The 18061-nt window shown below is 46.7% G+C and overlaps 1 protein-coding gene across 8 annotated transcripts in view; it reads right to left on the reverse strand.

Moving 5' to 3' along the window:
- Positions 1–11484: 11484 nt before the first annotated feature.
- Positions 11485–18061, reverse strand: part of LOC103697923 (probable helicase CHR10) — a 36919-nt gene continuing 30342 nt past the window's right edge. For 7 of the 8 annotated variants that reach the window (XM_039120370.1, XM_039120356.1, XM_039120376.1 and 4 more), the window contains 3 exons: positions 17388–17552; positions 12013–12121; positions 11485–11917 (listed from right to left, as the gene is read on the reverse strand). In XM_039120370.1, coding sequence (XP_038976298.1) covers positions 11884–11917; positions 12013–12121; positions 17388–17552 — 308 coding nt within the window. In that variant the 3' untranslated portion in view covers positions 11485–11883. The other variant, XM_039120365.1, reaches the window with a different exon arrangement.

An 18061-nucleotide genomic window follows, 5' to 3' on the forward strand; every position in this document is an offset into this window, starting at 1 on the left:
GGCCCGCTCGCAGCCGATGGCACGAGCGGCACGGGCCCCCCGCTGGGCGCCGTCGAGCCGCAGTGAGCCGATGGCTCGGGGCGCGCCCTCCGTTCGGCCCGCAGCAGCCGGCCCACGACCGCGGCGCCCAGCCCTGTGGGCCCGCGCGTGTTGGGCCAGCGCCGGTGCTGCTTGGACCGCCAGGCATGGGCCTGGTTGTGGGCCAAGGCCCGCGGGGGGCCTGGGCCTCTTCTGGTTCTGGGCCCGGGCTACGATTGCCCTGCTGGGCTCAACGTCGGCCCGTTGGAGGGCCTGGTCTACCGAGCCAACCGGGTCGACCCGCCGGCTGGGCCCCGGGTCACCCGATTCAACCCTTTCGGAGGCTGGGTCGCCAACCATGGCAACCCGGTCCAGGCTACCGGAGGGGGCCAGAGCCAAGAGGGCACCACCACCGGCCAGGGGCGACCGGCGGCGGGCGACCTTAGTTGGCTTTTGCCAACCGTCGGTATCCGCCGGGGATGCCGGCGAGGTCTGACCAACCGCCGGAGGTGGCGGCCCGGTCGAGGAAGACCTGGGTCCCTTGTCGGAATTGGTCGTCTCCCCCAACCCCGGCGGACGGTCCTCTCGTGGGGCTCGCCTCCGAGAGGCCACCATCCAAGGGCCGTAGATCGGCCCTTGGTTCTCCTCCTCAGTTGCTGGAGGAGGCTGAGCATGCCCCGATTCGCCCACCGGGTCCGCCGTCCCCGAGGGAGGTCCCCCCGCTGCTGGGCCATTCGCCGGAGAGCGACAGGCGGCATCGCCATGACCCAGTCGCCCACAGCGAGGGCAGACCGCCGGCAGGTTCTCGAACACGAACGGCTGCCAGCGCACCTTCTTCAACCCTTGGATCAGTACCCCCGGTAGCAAGGGCGCCGTGGTATCAACCGCGATTTTAACCCGGGCAAAGCCCATCGCCCCCTGCTGCTCGGTGACACCGTCCACCGCGATCGGTTGTCCCGCCCTGGCAGCGATATGGAGGATGGTCGAGGGCGACCAATACTCCGGTGGTAGTCGGGGCAGACGGAGCCATACCAACGCCGTCTTCACCGCCGTATCCTCGGGTTCGAAGTCCGGGACCCAAGGGCTCATGGCGAGGAGCTGCCCCGCCACCACCCACGGGCCCTCACTCAGGGCCCGGTCCCGGTCCTCCGTCGACTGGAAACGGAGGGCGAGGTAGTCGCCCGCAAGCGGGACAGCCACCACATCCTTGAGTTTAGCTCGGGCGGCCACATCTTTGGCCACCCACTCCGCCGGGATGCGGCGGCCAAAGCTGCGAGCCACCAGAGCTCGCCCTTCCCACTTCTGCCGGGCCGCCGCGATCGGCTCCTCCGGTAGCCGGAGAACATCCGAAAAGCGGCGGCTCAGCCGTTCGACTTCCGCGGCTGTGGGCCACTGGGTGACCCACGGCCCCGGCCGCGACCAAGCACCGCGCCCAGATTCAGAGTGCTTACCCGGTCCTCTCGCCGCTCCCTCCGTCGTCTTCCCCATCGAAGCTGTGCCCATCGGAGCCTTCCCTTTGCGGTCCATGGAACCTGAAAGAAAGAAGGTTAGCCTAACAGAAAAGAGCCTGGGTCAGGGGTGCCTCCCCGGCCAGGCCGACCGACAAAGTCCCCGATGCCCTCGCCGAGTGGAACCTCCGCTTCAAGACTCCCCCCCCACTGTCACCTAGCTACCCGATCCGGTTGCCGAGAGCCAAGAAACGCTTGCAGGGCAGAGTCGTCACGGAAACCACTCGACCCACCACGCCGGATGTCGAGAGATCGTCGCCCACAGGAGCTCCGATGCCCTCGCCGAATAGATCACCTCCGCTTCAAGACCCCCCCCCCCCACGCTGTCACCAAGCTGGCCGACGGTTGTCGGGAGCCAGGTGCACTCGCGAGGCAGAGTCGTCACGGTTCCACACACCAAGACACCACGCCGGACGCCGAGAGATCGTCGCCGACTAGCCGTTAGACTCTCTCTCTACACCGGAGCTTCTCGCTCTAACTAGCCGTTCTGAGTAACTAGCTTCTCTCTCTCTTTACTGTTTTCACCTCTCTCTTTTTTCCCCCTTGTTTTTTTTTTTATAATCAAAACGGCAGATTAAATAGCTCTAAAGTAAGTACATCATGCCAGATCATGGAAAAGTAAAGAGTACACAGAGGAAGGAGTGTCTCCCCTAGATGTCCAAAGAAATTTCCCGGAGTGCCGGGCGATGAAGGAGGCGACCCAATCTGCTGCCTGGTTCGCCTTCCGAAATACGTGTGCTGCTTGGAAGCCCCCAACTCCTGGGCTAGTCTCCGAGTATCTCTAATGAGAGGATGGCCATCACCATATCTATCCACACCTCGAATCCAGTCAATCACCACAGAGGAATCCTCCCCAAGAAGCACCCTCTCGGCACCAAGGACTCTCCTCACAAATGATAACCCCTCTCATGCTGCCCGAAATTCTGCCCCTACAACCGTAAGTCCTAGCGTGCGCTGACCCTCGGCTGCCACCAGCCTGCCCCAGGAATCTCTGATCACAAATCCAACACCACCAGTACTACCATCCACCAACATACTTCCGTCGAAATTCACTCTAAGATGACCAAAGAATGGGGGCACCCAAGAAACGAGGGTGAACCTGGGCGCTATGACAGCAGATGAAGTGCCCCAGATGTCCCTGGCCATCCTAACAGTGAACAATGCTGAGGCTGCAATAACCTCCCCCGACTGTGATATAGCTCTATCAACTACCATCCTCGGTGGAAGCCTCCTACCCTCAAAAATACCAGCAATCCTGTCCAACCAAACGTGGTAAGCCATGTATGCTCTGAGGATACCCTCCTCCCAAGACCTAGGGCTCCGAATGGAGGCTCACAATAAAAGAATCAGAGCCTCTGCTGACTCCACCGACTGGGATAACGGGACCGGTGAACTGCTCCAAATCTCACTCGCCCTCGGACACTGCACTAGAACATGATCAATAGTCTCCTCCGCCTCCGTGCACACCACACAGTGCTGCGCAACCCTCACTCCTCGTCGGGATAGCAGACTCCTGGTCGGCAGGCAACCCCATGCCGCCTTCCAAATGAATAGCGCTACCCGCGGATGAATCCGCATCCTCCAAATCCATCCTCCCTCAATCTATCGGCCAGTCTCCCTACTGAACATGGGAAGAAGATCCCTAGCTCGTACCCGCGTCCGTCCTGATGGCCTCCACACTAGCCTGTCAGACTCCCCTCGCGATGGAACCGAAAGTGCCAAAACCAAATCTGCTAGCTGCTCTCCTAATGCCTCCCGAATCAGCCCCTCTCTCCACAGACACCCAACAGGGTCCAATAGATCACATACTCTGTATCCATCCAATCTTGCCGAGTCCACCAGGGTCGGCAGACAACTGATCGGCTGCTCAGTCACCCAACTATCTGCCAGGACATTGATCTATTGTCCGTCCTCGATAGACCATCTGATCTCTGGAAGCACCTGCATGGCCCTGGCGCACATCTCCCTCCAAACCGGCAAATGGTGTCGTCCTGCCCTCGCCTCCGGGACCAAAGCCCCATACTTGGCCCTCATCAGTGAGGACCACAGACTATCGGGCTCTAGCATAAATCTAGCAACATGACGTGCCGCTAGAGCCTCCCGCCTCACCACCAAACACTGCACTCCCAATCCACCAACCCCGGTCGGCTGGCACACGACCTCCCATGCCACCAGATGGATACCGCCTCTACCACTACTCCCCCCAGATGAAGTTCCTGAAGAGCTGCTCAATAGTCTTCAAAACCTCCACTGAAATAAGAGAGTTGGAGAGAAGGTAAGTCGAAATCGACAAGAGTACCGACCGAACTAGGGTGATCCTCCCCATCATCGAAAGTCTGTGCCTCTGCCATCCCTCCAATCTATGTCTGATGCTGAGCTCCAGAGGAGTACAGTCCCTGCGACGTAGCCGCTGACCCGAGAGCGGAATCCCCAGATATGTCAGTGGACCCACCTGCTCACCCACCCCCAGAATCTCCAAAATAGAATTCTTCACCTATACCCTGGTCTTCGGGCTAAAACATATCGCTGATTTGGACAAATTGATACACTGCCCCGACACTGCGCAATAGTCTCGTAAAATCCTGTAGTTAACCTGTGCGGCCTGTCGAGTCGACCGGGACAACAATAAACAGTCATCAGCGAAAAGCAAGTGAGAGATCGGCACAATCCCCTCCACCGGCCTATAAGCCTCTAACTCCTGTATAGTCGCAGGATGTCTAAGAGCTCTATATAGTGCATCGGCACAGATAATGAAAAGTAAGGAAGAGAGAGGACAACCCTGGCGCAAACCTCCAGTAGACTCAAAGAAACGGAAAGGAGTAACATTCACCAAGATGGCAAAAAAAGAATGTTGTACACAACCCATCACCCAGCTGATCCACATCTCGAGAAATCCAAATCCCTGCAAAGACTGCCGCACAAAATCCCATCTTATCCTATCATACGCCCGCTCCATGTCAAGCTTGATCCCCATCAGGCTCCTCCTCATCGGCGCCCTACGGAGATCAAACATGAACTCCTGGGCAATGATCACATTGTCTGTAATGCTCCGTCCTCCCAAAAAAGCCCCCTGCTTCGGACTGATCAACCTCGGAAGAATGTCCTCAACCTAACGGCAAGTATCTTCGTCGTAGTCTTGTACAAAGTCGAGCACAGGCTAATCGGTCGAAAATGTTCCGACTCAGTAGCATCCTGCCATTTCGGTATCAAAGTGATAAATGTCCTCTACCAGTCCCTCGATATAGTAGCGGTACTAAAAAAACTGTTGTATGGCCTCCGTCACCTCCTGTCTCACAATCGACTAATACCTCCTGAAGAACACCGGAGGAAAACCATCCCGCCCCGAGGCCTTGTCCCCTTCCAGGGACCAAACTGTTTTCCTAATCTCCCTCTCCGAAACCGGCCGGATCAATGCTGCGGACTCCTCCTCCAACACCCGAGTCTGAGGCATCGGGATGTCCACTGAACTCCCATCCCCTATCTACTCTGTCCATCTAGCTCTAAAGAAACACTCCACAATCCTCCTGATCAAGTTCGGGTCCTCCGTCAGCTGCCCATCCTCACCTCTGATAGCTCTGATCCTGTTCTGATGCCTCCTAATCACTATCGCCTGATGAAAGAATCTGATGTTTCGATCCCTTTCTAGAATCCACTGAACGCTTGACTTCTGTCTCCAAAAATCTCCTGCTGCCTAAGGAGCGAATCATGTAGTGCTAGGTGTGATCTAAGCTCCCCCAACTCCTCCTCCGATAAGCCTCCACTCTGGACCTCCTGAGATTGTAATCTGGTGATGGCCTCCTCCAAGCCCTCCAGCCTCCTAAAAATATTCCCCACCTCCTCACGGTTCCACCTCCTCAACCGCCTAGAAGTCAACTCCAACCTCCGGGACACACGGTGCATGGCATCCCCCCTGACTGGCATACTCCAAGCCTCCTTGACCATCTCCCAGGACCGCGGGTAACAAAGCCAAATCTTCTCAAATCTAAAAGGAGAGCGACCAGAAATAAGGGCCTCGGTCCTCACCAATAATGGACAATGGTCCGACGCAATCCTAGGCAAGTGTCTGACATGGTAATTTGGAAAGCGTTGAACCCATCCTGCGTGGCGCAAACTCTGTCAAGTCTCTCCCAAACTCGGGCCTGCCCCTGCTGATTATTGCACCAAGTGAACCGCGGGCCTGAATAGCCCAAGTCAATTAATCCATTCGAATCAAGAAAATCCTGGAACTCCATAATTTTCCTTTTAAAGGTAAAGGGACAGCCACCCATCTTCTCCTGGGAGTCGGTAATGCAATTGAAGTCCCCTGCTACTAACATCGGATGGCCCTGACCAATCAATTGGGATGCCTCCTCCCACAAAATCCTCTTTCCTATAGTCTGTACTAGCATACACAGCTGCGAGGACCCATAGATTTCCATTACCTTCCGAAATAACCAAGATTGCCACTTGAGTGCAAACATTAAAAATGTCAATTCTGCAATTACTCTGAGCCCAAGTGACGATGATCCCTCCCAACAGTCCCTGAGATTCCACTACATAAAATCCCCACGACCTTGGCACCGCCCTCCTTGCCTTCTCTATACTGCTTCCAGATAAACGAGTTTCTAACAATATACAAATATCTGGATTGTGTAGAGTCACCAACCTGTGAAAAGCCGGGGCAAAGTAAGGTTTCCCCGCACCACGGTAGTTCCAAAGAAGCACCTTCATAAATTACTAGATGGATCGACACAGCCCAACTCCCCGGAACCACACCTACAAGAATCCTCCAAACTCACCCCACTGTCAGTCACCCCACCATCGGCCTTTTTTTGGGTGAAAAAAAAAAAAAAGGAGGGGAGGGGGAGGGACCAGCCCACCCGCATAGCAGCCCCATTACTGAGCCCCCCTTCCACTAGGGAATGTTCGATACAGGTCGCAGGTTTCGCGTGCCTTCCCCGACCCGTGGGCTCGTCCCACTGGGTTCACCGCCTCACGTGTGGGTACGTCACCCCAGTGCCACCTTGGTACAAGTGGAAGGAAGGCATAACCGCCAACAAGCCAGCCGGGCGTGGGGCATCCGGTCCCCTAATTTAATTGACGCCCGTGCGTTTCGAATCCGGGCAACTTGGGCGGAATTATCGCTCTCTTACCATCAGGCTACTACCTTGGTGGCACCATCGGCCTTAACTCCCTTCACTGAAGCCAGCAACTGGAGCATGATGCGATTGTGTGATCCTTCACTGTTTGGCTGTGCCAAATGGCATGCATTGGCTACAGGATCCTCCCCCACAGTCCCCTAGTTCGGCGCCGGAAAAGGAAAATGCCACTTGAGGTGAGACTCCGGAGATCCCAAGGCTAGAGGATGCGGAGGGAGAAGCGCTGGAGGAGCAACCGGTATTCGGCCCTTGGATGGTAATGAGTTGGATTTGGCATCAGCGGGCGGCCAAGTCGGCAGCTAGGCGGAAGGTGACGACTGAGTCGGTGGCAAGTCGGGACCCGGCGTCGACACCTCCCTGTTCTGGTCCGAGCGCAGAGGGTATTAAGGCGATCTCTAGTGTTCTCCGATTGATTTAGAGGGCTGGCAGAAACCCTCGAAGGTAGCCCGGAGGAAGACGCCGGAGAAGGATGCTTCGACGGCCAGAATGGGTACGCGAGGGGGTGGACTAAGTCAACCTGGTGTTGGCATTGAGTACGGCGTCGAGTCGAGTACCAGGCCGGATTTGGGTGGGCTCAATCCAAGTTTGAACCGGGCTGGGGAGGGGCCCAAGCCTGTCGTCGCTGGGCGCATGGCTGGCCCGGCCTTAGCCCACGGAAGAGGTCGAGGAGCCCGTCCAAGCGACCGCTGGGGCTGAGCTCGACGGAAGTGGGTTTGGGTCCTTCGGTGGCATCGGGGACGCCGAGGAGGCCAGTGGGCGGCGTTCGCCGGAGGAGCAAAAGTTCCCCTCCACCCTTGTCGACGTTGTGCGGTCGGCCGCCACGGGCAGATGCGGTGGACAGAGGCGTTGACCATCTACCTTTTCCCGGGGGGTTGAGGGGCCATGGCACGGTCCGGCTCAACCGGGTGGCCTCGGTGGAGGCTTCCTTGTCGGAACTGGGGGATGCGGCGTCGATGCCGAAAGTCAGGGGCGGAGCGGGGGCGGCCGTGAGCGATGGTGCCAGCTAGCTCTCTCCTCCTCCCGATGTTCCGAGTTCGGCTGGGACGGGTGAGTTGTGCCATTGGGCACAGGCCCACAATAGCAAGCCAATGGCCGGTGAAGTGGTGCTCTCCAAGGGAACCAAAGACCTTGCCATGGGTGATGGAGTGCAGCAGGCTCCTCCACTGTCATAGGGGTGGACATCCCCCAGTCCAGCCCCAGATGGCCGATTCTCCCATATTTGGGACACAGGGCAGGTAGATTCTCATACACAAATCCCTGCTAGAATCTCTCCCCACACCCTTTCGATCGCCCCATCACAAAGGTCCCTGGCTTGAGAGGGGCAGAGCAATCCACCTCCACCTTCACCCTCGCATAACCGAACCACCGCCCCTGCTCCATGAAACTATCCACCGCCAGTGGGTTACCCGCCGCCGCCGCAATCCGAAAAATAGTGGCCATCCTCCAGTAATCCATAAGTAGCCCCGACAGTCGTAGCCAAACCACCACTCTCCCAACTCCGCCCGCGCCCGGCACGAAGTTGGGCCGCCACCGATCCGCGGCCAGCAGCTGGCCAGCCACCGTCCAGGGTCCACTCAACACAGCAGCCTCCCGATCTTGCTTGCTCGCAAACTTCACCGCCGTGTAGCCTTCCGACAAAGGAAAACAATCTACGTTGTACTCCAATTTCCCCACCCGTTGGTACTCCTTCGCCACCCATTCTGTCAGGACTCTCCTACCCAAGCTTCGCACCAAGACTGTCGAGCTTCTCCAGATCTCTCTCGTCCCCTCCAGCTCCTCCTCCGGGACCTCCACGACCTCAATGAAGCACTTCTGGAGCGCCACCAACTCACGGGCAGATATCCGGTGATTGGTCCACACGGGCTGCCTCGGCGTGCTCTTCGCCACCTCCTCCCACGATGGAGCCTTCACCGCACCGCCGAGGGTGGGCATAGCCGGTTTTCCTCCACCGATTGAAGCCATCACTCACCCCAATTTTTGATTATAAATTCTTTGCTTTCTTTTTTGGTATGTGTGGTCCCACTTATAATCTTACATATGGGTTTAATTTACCAACTCCCCATCCATGATGCTATATGGACAAGAAATAGAGCCACAGGACCTTCAAGATTGTTTGTGATAGTTATTTTAGCATTTTACTGAGTGCAATCTAATATACATGTCCAAATTTCATATATACAACATCCTCTGGAATGGTTACTCATTAACATAGGTTCAAATAGGCCGTCTCCTAATCCCAATTTTGCTTGCATATTAAATGTTAGAAATTGCAGTAAGACTATCACTCTGATTTGCAGATCAGGAGCTTACCAGTAGTGGACTCTGAAACAATTTGGACCCATAAAAACACTTGGATTGATTATTCAATTATGGGTCCAAAGGTAGATCCATAAAAATTTTCTTGTTTCGGGTTCGAGGCGGGTAAAGATACCTTCGACCTGATACAAACTAGAAGATTTACCTAATACCAAAACATATATACTATAATTTCATACGAGCCATAACTAACAATCGTTCAACTTAATACTTGCTCGCGCCTAGAAATAATGCTTTTGATGGGTAGGATTTTGGATCAAAATTTAGATATGCACCTCTTAAGTGAAGGTAGAGGAAATTGAATTTGCAAGCAGTACAACCGCTTGTGAATTGGATGTATGCCAAAATTAATTGTACAAATTGCTTCCACTATTTTTTTTTTTAATTTTCAGAAAAAAAAGTGCAAACTAAGAAAAAACAACATCATGTATTCTGTATGGCGGCTCAATCGATGGTACACAATCACAACCCCACAACAAAGTACATTAGCTCAAGAATCAAAGGATGGTAACCTAGCAAATATACAGTGTAGATGCATGACAAAAGGACGCTTAAACCTTGGCTTCAAAACATCCACAGATGAATCAAGCATCTGGCTTGATAGCCTTGCTAATTCCCAGTGTGGTCATCAAAGTACTTTGACCGCAGCATCACCCCTGCCTACATAACTTTCTCAGCATTGTAAGCACGAGATGTGAAGTTCCCGGTCATAACCAACCCACTCCCAGCCGCATCCAATGCCGCCGGCAAGCAGAGGAGGATATTGGTGGCCTTGACCCCCGGCCCCGATGGAGGGGCACGAAGGTTTTTAGAACGAAACCGACACGTAGTTTAGTCAAACAACCTAGTGTCGGGAGCTCCGCCGACGCAAGCATTCGGGCACCAACACTGCGGTTCTGCGGCCAAGTAGACCTTCTTCCTTGTGGAGCTATAAGCCAGGAGGTACCTTGCAACAGCCGGATCAACTAAGATGACTGAGAGGAGCTGTACCACATCACGACTAATATGTTGTCATACAAAATAACAATCATTTTCGATATATTTTGTGCACTCATAGAAAACATCGTTGTGAGCAATTTGATAGCACTTTAATTGTTATAATGAAGAACCATGGCATTGAAATACTTAATTTTTATACCTTCTAACAACAAATATAACCAAATAAGCTTTTAAGTAATATTTTGTGCTTCAATACTGTATTTGGAATTAATCATTTGCTTCTTGCAGCTAGTGGTGGAGCGTCTATTAGTGGGATTACCTGCCCAATCAACAGCCGAGTAGGCACAAAAGTTAAGAAATGAGTGTGCGGAAAAATAAAGGCCGTGAAAAAAATTAACGGTCAACATAATAGATATTTTTGCGTCTATCAACTGAAAATATGGACATTTTAATTGTGAATACAAAAATGCTTATTATTCATGCATGTGATTGCTTTTTATCTATTTCTTAAATATATTCACGATGCTATTTTTGCCTCTCAAAATTGAGCTATACAATCTTACAAACCTTGTCAATTTGTTGCCAATTTTTATTTAAAGTTACGTACTAAAACATTTGTCAGCTACATGATACCATAAAAATGTACCTCAACTTCACTCAACCAACTAAATTTTATTCCATATGTTCTCGCACACAAACATATCTATCCATCTACACATGCATGAAAACACGATAGATATATACATATCCATTATCTTGCAAGTAATATCTTGAATGAGAAATTCTAGTAATCAAATTTTGTAACAATTAGGATGGCAGATGATTCATACTAGATTATCCCATGCACAAAGGAGCAGAGGGGTCCGATGGTGTACCAAAATCCAGCTGGTACATCATGCTAGTTATTAATCCGCCCCAAATTTGTTTGTTAATCACTCTCATCAAACAACTTTCCCTTGCCACCAAGGTAGTAGCCTGGTGGTAAGGGGGCGATAATTCCATCCGAGTTGTCCGGATTCGAAACGCGCGGGTATCCATTAAATTAGAAGACCGGATGCCCCACATCCGAACAGCTCGTTGGCGGAGATGCTTTTCTTCCATCTGTAGCAAGGTGGCGCTGGGGTGATGTACCCACACATGAGGCTTGAGCCCACGGGTCGAAAAAGGCACGCGAAACCTGCGACCTGTATCGAACATTCTCTGGTGGAAGAGCCCAGTAGTGGAGCTGCTATGCGGGTGGGCTGGTCCCTCCCCCTCCCCTCCTTTTTTTTTTACCAAAAAAAAAACAACTTTCACTTTGGTGACATTAAATCCATTAAAAATAAAATAAGCATACCAAGATGATAAGGATTCACGTATGGAGTGGCCCGCGCATCTCTCTTGTGCGCAACACCCTTTCCCGAAATGATTGAACTATCGAAGCGACTCAATTATAGTGCCCACGTAATATCATACTCTTGGAACCACCCCATCTCTTCCCCTCCATCCCTGGGCCGTCAAGGACAACTAAATTACCAAAACTGAAATCCTCCAACTGCATTAGACTTTCCCTAAGGAAACGTAAGTGAGTTAAAAGATGCTGTAATGTATTTAGTCAAAAATAGAGTAGTCTGAACAGAAAACGATTTACCAAAATTACAACTACTTCAATGGATACTGCCAAAAAGCTGGTTTTGATATCCATCCGTAGATACAGCGGTGAGTCAAACAATGATTTAGTCTCGCAGTTTTGCTGTATTTTTTTTTTTTTTTTTGCCATAGTTACATGACCCTATATTTCTTTTAAGCTGCAGTTACAAACATTTTCTCCTAACGTTAAACCTAAAAGCTTGGATGAGAAAGGTAAACAGACACTTCCAGCATCTTATAGATTTTTCTTCCTGGTAACATAGCAGTTGATGCTTATATACAGCGTTCTTCACAAGATAGCTTGGCTTCTCATGGGAACCTCATATGTTCATATTTTATTGTTCTTTGGATGGACGACGGAAGTAGTACCTGTAACCAAATTTGCTGGATTATGACAAAGGAAGAGAGGCTTAACCCAAGGCAGCAAAAGACAGCAATAAAATGAGGCACGTTTAAGGGCTTACACAAAAACTTTAATGCCATGGATTGAAGCATACTTTCGAAGGAGGCGTTCCACTGTGTACCACTCAGAATGTTGGGATCCATAGCCAATGCGTGGCATATGAATAGATGCTTTGAAGACAACCCACAACAATATGAATAATGGTAAAACAATTGAGATCAATGAATAATGGCAAAATTGATGCTCTAGCTAATCGTATTTTATGCATCATTTGCAAACTCACATGCATCTGTATGGGTGGGTGTGTGTGTGTGTGTGTGAGGCATAGATAAGCTTATTGATGACTCTTAATAATTTAACATAACCTTGGGAAGACGACTGTCAGGAGTTGACACTGCAGGTATTAAATGCTGATAAGTCACAGAAAAATGATGCTGTCTGCTTAGGTAATAGGAATCTAATGTGTCATCAATCGTCATGGAGTGACAGTATCTAAGAAGACAAGAATTTCCAATCCAATTATCCTTTTACAGTGAATAGTAGAAAGAACATGCTCATGACATTTCACTCCCTGAAATATTCTCACTCATCAAAATTGCATATGCTGGCATAATCCATCTCTAAGCTCACTATTGTCTAGCTTATCTTGGTAGTGGTACTTGGTTTGCAACTTCCTGCAATGCAGGTAAATTCATGAAGTTGAATCATTATATGAAATTATCAGTTTCTGTTACAAATGCAACACAATTGATCTAATTTTTTATAAATCAAAGTACTAATTTCTAATGTCATGATCCCAAATGCATATTAATGTTTTATCTGTTCAAATGTGAATGAGGTAATTAGCATGCTACGCAAGTCACTCAATAAACTCCAGCTTGACCAAACACCTGTACCTTACCTGATATTTGATTGTAACTGCCCAAAATTTTGCTTACTGATAGCTTGCATTACACATGAATGTGCAAACACGAGGCAAAGGATTAATAATTTGGAGGTGGTAATTCTAGAAAAAAGCTTATGACTAGATAAATGGATTTCTAGAAATATACTACAGATGGATGGATCCTGAATGTAAATAGTAAAACAGTACTAGAGAAGTATACTAAGTGTACAGCCTTTTATTCTTTATTAATTCTCTAGTTTGTGAGGAATTTCTTGGGAGGTGATAAACCTAGATTTGTAAACTGAAGTGACTGAAGTGTTCAATCTTGTAGAAGTAGCATCCTGCTCACATTGTTAACTCATAACCACTTCAGCCAAGCATTGAAGTCCTGGTACCGGCCAGCACCCATCACAGTTTGGTCCTGGGTCGGTGAGATAGGTCGGGATGGATGGAGAAGTAGCAACAAGAATGATGAAGACTAAAGAGAAAAGTTGTGTCCCCCCATACACCAGGTCATCCCAAGTGTTGGGATGCAACCAACCAAGGCCAACCCAACTGGTATCAACAGGCAAGGTTGGGATATTCCAGTTCATGTGCAAACCGATGTCCTGGGATGTCCTAGATACTGTATTTTTATCGAATTAGTATGGTACCAACAAGGCACATCGAAACGTTAATCCTTGATTTTAGCTTAATATGAACCATGGTAGTGATTAGTGCATATCCTATGAGCTAGGAAAAATATATGTAGCACCACTAGTAGGATGCTACTTATCCGAATTAAAATTAATTTTATTGATAATTTTATAATTAATAATATTTTATTGATAAAAATTAATTAAAAATATTTAAATAGTTACAAAAACCTTGAAAAAATAGTTTGATGTATGGATAACTGATAAGTATTTTCCAAAGTAATAATCTGATTTTTTCATTAAATAAAAATCACTATTTTTAAATAATCAATTAAATAATGATCAATTGAAATAAAAATATATGGAATCTGATTTAGAATTAATTTTCTACAGATCTTATTATTAAATATCACTTTATTATATAATAATTAATTAAAAATATTTTAATAATTATAAAAATTGAAAGATTAGTATTATTAGTATTTTGTATAGATAATGTAGAAGCATTTTCTGAAATAATTTAGTGATTTTTTGCAATACAATATATTTTCACTATTTTTGCATTACAATATATTTTTACTATTTTTTAAATAATTAATTAAGTGTTTGTTAATTGATTTAAAAATATATGACAAATATTTGTCAAACTTGCATAAACAGATCCAGGATGGAAGGAGTTAGATCGTGATATAGGCCGAGATCATAGGATGATGCTTTTAGGCCAACACCACCTGAAGGTGCAGATGGTGCGACATGGAGTTCCAAGAAGTAAGGGTGATCAAGTTAAAGCAGTATCTAGCCAATGATTACTCTAATGTGTCTCATTATCAGATCCATGGAGGCCTGCCAAGTAATAAAAAAGCACTTTGCCAATTTCAAGACAAGTAAGAAAGGTTAAGAAAAAGGTGGAGATTGAACGGAAGCAGAACCACCTTCTTACCTCTCGAGGGATTCGAAAGACTATGAGGCATCGATTCTAGATGACCTTGAGAAGACACAGATTCAGGCTACTCTCTAGAAGAGCTTAAATGGCCAATGGTAGAGGAAAGAGGTTGCTAGGAACTGGGCTCAATTTGGCCTTCACAATACAAATCACATTCTAGTTCTGGATTCGCCAAGGCAAATCCAATCTACAAGAGAACCTCATTAGTCAGAGGTTTTTTCGTATAGGCGGTGATTGAGTGCCACTAGGTTTGGGGCCCTTGGAATTTGGAATTTACAACGAGAAGAAATCCAAAGCCATACCACTGGGGGCTACCATTAATGATGTAGATCTTCGTGCCTCTCCCAGAAGAGACTGTAAGCAGTAGAGAAGAACTGGTGTAATATCCTAGGCCTAGATGCCGGGACATCGGCACTCCACAAAATTTTTGATGTCATTACGTACTTTATACTTTGAGTCCATTTATTATATTATGTGTATACTCAATTAAACATACTTCAATTGTACTTCAAGACCATCTGATGACAAAAAAGATATCAAAATAACATCAAAATCCTAAATTAAACAATCACAATAATTAAAATAATAACTGAAAATAAAAAAATAGAAAAAACTAAAAAACTGAAAAACAAAAAAAAAAAAGCAAAATGGCATAGCCTACTGATCAGATGACTGGTACATCATACCATATCATGTGCCAGTATAGTATCGGACGATGTTGTACCATACTTATTGGTGACCGGTACCACACCTGGTACTGGATGGACCATGATCAAAACTATTTCAATGCCGAGCTAACACATGTGAGGCATCATTTATTCATAATACTAATTCCGAATAAGTGCTATACATATATAGTGGGAAATAGTTTGAAACTCAAAAATCATCCTCAATTATTCTTCTTAGTCACTCTAACATGCATGGAGTACATCAGGCAAATTTTCGGCGTTGATTTTTGATTTCCTGCTCCTACTCCCCCTCCTACATCCACTTTCTAAAGCTTCGAACCATTGTAGATAGGTACTATTATTATCAGTGTTTAATCCTCGTCTATTCAATTTTAATATGCAACAGCAAGATGAGTATATTGAATTTAAGATGATTTTTTTTTTGATGCTTCCTAAACATTTAGCACCTAAAATCATCTAAAAGTGCCAGTTCCCTGCTCCTTGTACCCTAGTCCATTCCAAAATTATGTGATTATTGAATCTTAACCAATCTTTAAAACTGATAAAAAAATAAAATTTGAAAAAAAATAACTAAAAAGGAATTCAAAAGGCACAAATGTAACAAATTGACAGCAAAATTCTCTGTGAAAAACATATGTATTACAAGGCCAAATCAAGCCACTCAAGTAGCCACAGTAATTGGTCTGGGTTTTTCAGTTGGCTCAATAAGAAAACTGAGTATCACGCCCACTCATTTGCCTTTTGTGTCAAATGTCGAATCAACACAAATCTAAGCAAACAGTTAAACTTCCCAGGTTCTGCTTGTATACTTGATACTCTTCTATTATGGTGCTAATGTTGGTTGTGTTTTATCACAAATAATCTATTCTCTGATGGAACACTGACTGAGTCAGACCCTATTCTTTATTCTTTATTTCATTTCTCCTTAGTTATATAAATATTGAACATGTTTTGCCATATGCTTCCTTCTTCATTATAAGAACCTTGTACCTTTTCTTTAGTTGCTACTAAATCAACTATTTGCCAATTGGATAAAAAATCAAAAAAAGGAAGAAGCAAACTTCAAAGTCATCACAGGTGCAATTTCAGATTCCTGTGCCCAAATACACTATTAACTCTAATGACGACGCATTAGGCATCCATGAGTGTAACAACCCAAGACCTTACCCCAAAAGGCCAGATAAAAGGTATTAATTCAATTTCTTGACCTTGAACAAGTACTCGAGATCTTCCCAAATCCCAACACACAACTAATGAAGGACTAAACATACGCTCGCATAAGTCCTCACATAATCCCCCCATTTAGGTCATGTCGTCTTTGCCAGGCTAAAAGTCCAATCATAAAGATCCAATCCTAATCACCGTGATCAGCACGTGGGCAACCCCAAAAAGGCCTGTCTTGCAGTGTCCCCTAGTCTATGTGGGCCATAGATCGGATCGGCTCTAATACTATTTATAATGATCCAAGACCTCACCAAAAAATGCTAATTGGAGGTTATTATTTGGATTTCTTGATCCAGCATAAGAATTCAAATATTCCCAATGCATAACTGATGTAGGACCAAATATATGAACGCACAGAGCCCTCAGTCCCTCACATACCGCCCCCATCAAGTTTAACTCTTGGCATCTCACCAGGCTAAGGATCCAAGTCCAATTAAATCCAATTACGAACACAATGATTGGATTGTGGTTAGCACTAAAAAAGCTTGTGCTATAGCATCCCTAGTTTACATGGGCCATAAACCGAGTCCATTTTGATACTACTTGTAACGATCCAATATCTCACCCAACCAAAATGTATTATTTAGTTTTTCTGGCTCTATATAAGTACCCAAGATCTTTCTAGTGCACAATTATAGTGGGACTAAATACATGCCCGCACGAGTCCTCACAATGAGCATATTCATTAGAATGTGTTTAAAATATAGATTTTAGTTTTGAAATTTGATCATTTGATTCTACGATTACCAGATTCATGACAAGCACATGCGCGGACACATGCAAACACACAAACAAAACCCTATCTAACATCTAGAAGGGAATATTTTGAAAACTAAAGTTGATGAGAATATTTGTGTGCATGCCTTTATAATGCAAAACGCCTTGTCATAATGCATAAAAGTTGAAATAGTTTGAAAGGCGAAATAGAGGTCACAGCCATTTTTTCAATATTTCTTTTTGAGAGCTTCATAATGACATAAAGACTTAGGAAATACATAAAGAAATAAGAGAATATTATCAACAAATTTTAATGAAATGGAAAGGGATTTAGATAACTACCAGAATTCTGAGCAGCCGAGAAAGATGCCTTTGACAAGCATCTTTCAAAATCAGTTATAGAGATATCACTCCTGGGAACTTTACGTCTTGGATTATATGACTGCACAACAGCTAGTGCCACCCACAAAGGAACATCTAGGACATCACCTTTGTCACTGTGGGTTCCTGCGGTATGATAAATAGTTAGGAAAGTGGAACATGACATATGCAGAGATAATCACACAGTATACTGCATAAAATAGGTGCTGTATGGATGAAGTACAAGCTCAGAGAGAGAGACAGAAAGAGAGAGGTGATGATCTATAAATGATCATTTAGCAATGCTCCCCAGACTCATATTCTATCGCTTCATAATTAGCTTTAGTTGGATTCCCCAATGAAAAGAATTTCCCTGTCCTCAAAACATGTCAGATCTCCTAATGCTTCTTGGAAAAATGAGATTCCTACCTTCCTTGTCCAACATCTAATAGCCATGGAATTTTTTTCCAATACCTATATTATATTATCCCACCAAAGGCTGCCAAACTAACATGTTGCCTCCTTTACAAAGATGAAGTTGGCCAAATACATTCTTCTGTCTAGATAGACTGACTTCATTGGTCACTCATGGTAAGGGCTTTCTGATAGTGTCATGAATGCATGTTTAAAATAATGTAAAAAAACAACGCTCATAG

Source organism: Phoenix dactylifera, chromosome 2 (genome assembly GCF_009389715.1).
Source record: "Phoenix dactylifera cultivar Barhee BC4 chromosome 2, palm_55x_up_171113_PBpolish2nd_filt_p, whole genome shotgun sequence".
NCBI classification, from domain to species: Eukaryota; Viridiplantae; Streptophyta; class Magnoliopsida; order Arecales; family Arecaceae; genus Phoenix; species Phoenix dactylifera.